Source organism: Trachymyrmex septentrionalis, unplaced genomic scaffold (assembly GCF_001594115.1).
Source record: "Trachymyrmex septentrionalis isolate Tsep2-gDNA-1 unplaced genomic scaffold, Tsep1.0 scaffold5, whole genome shotgun sequence".
NCBI classification, from domain to species: Eukaryota; Metazoa; Arthropoda; class Insecta; order Hymenoptera; family Formicidae; genus Trachymyrmex; species Trachymyrmex septentrionalis.
Window position 1 is genome coordinate 624,039 of NW_017305672.1, and position 5,808 is coordinate 629,846.

General features: G+C 32.0%; 1 protein-coding gene across 4 annotated transcripts in view; it reads left to right on the forward strand.

The window, feature by feature from the left end:
• LOC108751578 (venom dipeptidyl peptidase 4) overlaps window positions 1–5,808 on the forward strand; it is a 794,336-nt gene that overhangs the window by 558,559 nt on the left and 229,969 nt on the right. For all 4 annotated transcript variants that reach the window (XM_018491818.1, XM_018491819.1, XM_018491821.1 and 1 more), the window contains one exon: window positions 4,015–4,184. In XM_018491818.1, coding sequence (XP_018347320.1) covers window positions 4,015–4,184 — 170 coding nt within the window. The remainder of the gene's footprint in view (window positions 1–4,014; window positions 4,185–5,808) is intronic.

Below are 5,808 nucleotides of genomic sequence, written 5' to 3' on the forward strand. Positions count from 1 at the left end.
AACTTCGCAAATTTTATAAAAAATTTTGAAGTCTGAGATCTTCATTTATGTTTGTGTAACTTTATAAAATCTTCATAAGACCGTTTTTTAAGTAGCGATCTGAAAAGTAGAGGTTTTTACCTGTAAAATGCTTTTTTAAACGTCTCGATACGACAATTTTTGAAGTTATTGTATCTTGAAATTGCCTATTTTTACAGAGTGAACAGGTGTTGCGTTAATTTTGTTGCCCAGTGTATTTTGTTGATAGAGCAGTTTAACATAACAGTATAAATTACTATTAATGTTGTTGACACTGCATTTAATTGTTAAGTTAGTAGTATTTTTTGTTTTTTCCTTTTATGTATGAACATGATACTTTTCCTCTTCCTCTCTTTCTCTTTGCTGCTGTACTTAGAATATAAGGAACATAAATCAATAAATACAGTTTCTTTTTTATCAAAACTATATCTTGTTTATTAAAACCTCAATCTGTTATTATAATGGTTATTTGAAAGAAAAGTCACAAAAATATAAAATTAATATTTATTTTACTCACTTGTTTATAAGTTCACAGGAAACTTTCTTAGATATAAACAAAAGAACAGACTACTTAAAATTTAGCTTTTTACAAAAACTAAGATTTCAAATCATTTAAATTTTAAACTTCTTTACAGCCATTTTATTTTTTCAGAAAATTTTGCTAAATAACTTTTCCATGACTTCCCTGATTTTCCTGACTTGTGGCAATCCTGTAGAAACTTTCAAAAAATCAAAAATTTTCTTTTTGCTTAAATCGATAGTTTAGGGTCTTAAGAATATAAAATTTTTCCGAAAATAAAATTAAAACAATATTAACAAAGATACAGATTATATCGAGTGGTGTACAGCAATCGGTGCCTCCATGCCGCTGTTAAACTGTTTCGTTTATGAATAGTTTCGTCATTATTTGACGTTATAGTTACATACCTGTACTGTAGATATGTTGATACGTTGACAAACAATTTTAATATAAATTATACCAGTTTCGGTTAGAAATCAATGCGTCCAAGTAAATATTTAAAATACGACGAAAAGGGATTGTTATTAAAACTTTAATTGCGTTTTTCTTAGAATGGTGTTTTAAAAAACGGTGGACACGAGAATTATTACAAAATTAATTCAAATGCTTTGTAATTTGGCTCAGTTATTGTCAATTGAATTATCTAAAAAAAATGGTGAACTTAATTCCTGCCGTTTTTTCGTCTCCAAAATTGATTTGTTTCAAAAGGAAGAAGAATGAATATCTTAATTAAAGTAATTTTTTCCATTTTCTACTACTTTTTCTCATCTCTCTGGTAATAGGGCGATCTCACTGTGGTAGAACGCGGTGTCTTTTTAGACAATCCATTCATCCACCTATTTTTGGATTTTTTGTAACTGAAGAAGTGTGTGTCCGTAAGTGCGTGTTCCATCGATTGGAAGAAATGGTAATCCGACAGTGTCAAATCTGGAGAGTATGCTGGATGCAGGAGGATTTCCCATTCAAGTTATAAAAGTGTCTGCTTCACGCTTTTCACAACATGCGATCGAGTATTATCATGCAACAAAATGACTTTGCGTCGATTGCTAGCTACGGATGATCTTTTTTGTATTAACTCGTCATTCAATCAACATAATTGCTGTTTGTAGCGATCAGCTGTAACGGTTTCATTTGGACATAAGAGTAATACAACATAACCTCCTGGTCCCACCAAATGCAGAGCAAGGTCTTATACCCGTGAATATTCTTCTTCGGCGTTGAAGCGTATAGTGGGTCGGGGTCCACTCATCATTTTTTCCGTTTGGGATTATCAAAATATATTCATTTTTTATCGCCAGTTACGACCACAAAAAACTCTTTTTTTCTTCGCCTGACAAACAAAGTTGCGATAGACAAACGATTCAAAATGGCATTTATGACAACTCATGTGATAGCTATATCCCTTCTTTATGAATCTTTCCCATGCAAGCGTTTTGAGACGGCTTTTGGAGTAACATTTAACGCTTTTGACAAACTCTAGAAGCGTTTGAGCTGGATTCTCACCGAGCAATTCTTGCAGCTCGACATCTTCAAATTTTTTCGGCTGTCCTGAACGTTCTTTGTCTCTCACGTCAAAATCGGAAGCGTTCAAACCAAACTCTACATGTTCTTTCCAATGGAGTTTCATCACCATACACTTCGGATAATAAGCGATGCACTTCAGTTGCAGTTTTCTTGAGGTCAAAGTAAGAAGTACATCAGTCGGAAAAAGTTTATCGCGATTCATTTTCAATCGATTGGAAAATTTCTTTGGCGTCGAGAAATCTAACCTGTAAGAATTAAATCACTTTCAGCGATGTTTAAACTATAAAAGACTAACTGCATATGACTTCACCGTCGAAACTCGCCAGCGTTGGAGCCAACATTCTCTAGCAGCGAGCGGCAGAAATTAAGATTTATCATCATTTATATCTGTGACTTTTGCGATAACTTATATAACTTTTTTTGTTATCTATATTTTTATATCGAATCTTTATGTAAAAATTGAACTTTTTTTTACGCATGCACCATTTTCACATTTTTCAATATTTTGTAATTTTGCCAATTTTTTGTTTCTTTAGCAAATTTTTAACGCAGATTAAAAATAATTTTTTAATTTTTAGTTACAGCATATCTTAGATCTGTTTTGTTGTCCATCGCGGAGGCCTTCATCATATGCAGACCTCCAAAAAACGTGCTGTACCGCCGCCATTTTGTTTTTTAGAATTATAATTTTTATACATTTTGTATATCCAAATACAAGTAACAAATAGATATAAAAATATTTCTTGTATTATGTATAGTTTTTTAATAATCACTTCTCAAAATAAGATATGATTTTTATGCCTCCAGGGTGGACTAATAATTTAAAAGATATATAGGCCAAAAGTCTGAATACATCCAAATATCTTATAAACGATCTATTTTAGAAGAAAATGTTTCTTACAAAAGTTGTAAGGCTTAAAAAGACGCATTCAACGATAGTAGTTATTTAACCTAGGATGGTGTTGTTAAGATCAGATCAAGGTCAACATGAATTTTTTAAATAGAACCTCCCTTTTTTTCATTACATATTCTTTTAGCTCATTTCGAGAGCTTTTCAAAACACTATAATTAATTCATTTTCATTACTTTTCGAGTTATAACGCTTGAAAGTTATAGTACCGCCGGCATTACGCAAAGTGTCCGACCGACGGCTAGAACCTCTGAATGTCGTTCAGGATTAGGTCCTAAATAACAACATTTGTCAAGATCAAGGTCACTGGAGATGTTTCTCTTATTTTCATTTTTTCACTGAAAATTCATTTTTATGTAAAAATAAAAATAAGAGAAATATACTTCAATGAATGACCTTGATCTTAACAAATGTTATTCAGAACATGATCCTAAACAACATTCAAGAGATTTTAGCCGTCGGTTGGACATCTTGGGTAATGCTAATTACCCGGTACTGTAACTTTCAAGCCTTATATTATAACTCGCAACGTACTTAGTGAAAATGAACTTAATTATAACAAATTAATTATAGTGTTTTGGAAAGCTTTCGAGATAAGCTACAAGAATGAAATGAAAAAGGGGGGGTTCCATTTAAAAAATTCATGTTAACCTTGACCTGACCTTGACGACGCCATCTTAAGTTAACTAAGTATTATTAAATGCGTTTTTTTAAACCTTACAACTTTTGTAAAAAACATTTTTTTCTAAAATGCATCATTTATATGAGATATTTAGGTGTATCCAGACTTTTGGCCCACCCTGTATGCATTATTACAACTTACCTCCGTTGCAACTGTCCCTAATCTCCCCTAATATTACTATTTAATGGATATACTTAAAACTCTATAACTTTTATATACGTATTTCCTTGAAATACGTATATAAAAGCTATAGAGTATCACGAGATATTTAACCTAACTTTTGGGACATACTGTATGTAATGATATATATGGATTTAATAATATATTAATTAATTTTATCTATATTTGCTTTATTTACAGAGGAAGTGTTCAGCTCAAATAAGGCGCTCTGGTTTTCTCCGAGCGGCACTAAATTGGTCTTCGGTTATTTTGATGACTCCAGCACTCCTATTATGACTATACCATTTTATGGATATCCTGGAAGCTTATCTTTCCAATACACATCGGCGATACCGATCCACTATCCTAAAGTAAGTACATACGAACCTTATCCTACTGCTCCATTGTTTTCACAATATACGATAAAGAAATATTATCTCGGACATTGCCATATTTTTAATTCATTGACTTCTCATATATCTTCATTAACATTATTATTTATATCGAAAAATTATATTATATTTTTTTAATTTTATAGCTTGAGATATACAGGATATAATTTAAACTTCAAGTGTTTTAAAATTTAAATATAGATATTTCTTTGCTACCTGCACGAAGAAATAATAAATTTCATATATTTTTTACGTATGGAATTTCTGTACGTATATAATTTCTGGAGACACGGCGCGTGATATCTGGAGACACAGCGCTAAACATGGCGTGAGTCACGTGCCTCCTTTACGTGAAGTATATTTTACGCGGTTTTACTATCCGCTATTTTAATTGATTATCTTTCTGTATGAAAGGCGTTTGCGCATCCGGAAAATGAAATTTTTTGCGGGAAAAATGTCTCTTTAAAAGGCAGCAACTTTGGGCGTTAAAGCATCTCTCAGAAATGTTCCACTCACTTGATCTCCCCGCGAACCTTCGTCCCGCGCAGTTGCACGCTGTCCGAGATATGAAAAGCTATCTAATCGAAGTTTACATCGTGAAAAGGTGAGAGAAACGAGTATGACACTTTTGCATTTTTCAGTATCTTTTTATGAATCTTGATTGACACCGTCGCAAAAAGTTGTGACGCAACGTAGAAAAATATCCGTCATTGATTCAATCTTTTAAATGACATCTTTGTTTTCGTACAACAACTTGTAAGACGGAAAATTGTTTGGATGTAGAAAGGAGTAGATAGACAAATAAGTCTCAGAAATGATATAAAATAGATCGTGCATCAAAAGATTTCCATTTATAATATATGCTTAATTACTGTCGCTACTTTAAAAAAAAGTTTATACGTTCTCTTTTTTTATATTTAATATTTTTCGCCAGAAGCATTATCTGCAAAAGACGATTGTAATCATATTATTTCTTCGGTATACTGTGCGATATATAACTCGATATACAATTGCAATCGATCAAATGGCGAAAAGAAAACCATACGGTTATGACAAATGCGTCCCCGATATTTTGTGCTGTTTCACGCGTACACTCGAATAAAGTTCGTGAGTGATCGATTTCCTTCTCGGAGAGTGCAATTAAATTCTAAGTTTGATGTACAGTTCTACTTTGAGTGCCGTTGTTCTTTTAAAGATGCGACTCTTTAAATCAAACTTTCAGCCTTGAATTAAAATCACGGTCTAATTAGCCAAGTGATTCATTTTGCTTGATGTGCAATCGCCATTCTGTCATTTTTCTGAGTACATTTATCTGAATTTCTTTCACAACTTTATTGTGCTTCAAAGCTTGTGCTTTAAGCGACATTTTAACAGAAATGCAATACATTCTAATTATCTAGTTCTATTGAATTTGCTTTATTCGCGTGATGGCCGCAAATGGAATTGTCATTAATATTTATTTTAGCTAAAGAGGAAATATATCAAGAAAAAGACGAATTTATTCTATAAATATTTACATCTGTGCGAAATTTTAAATTTCTCTGAAATTATAATAAAATGCAAATATGACCGAGCGATTCGAATAATTTTATGATTATATATT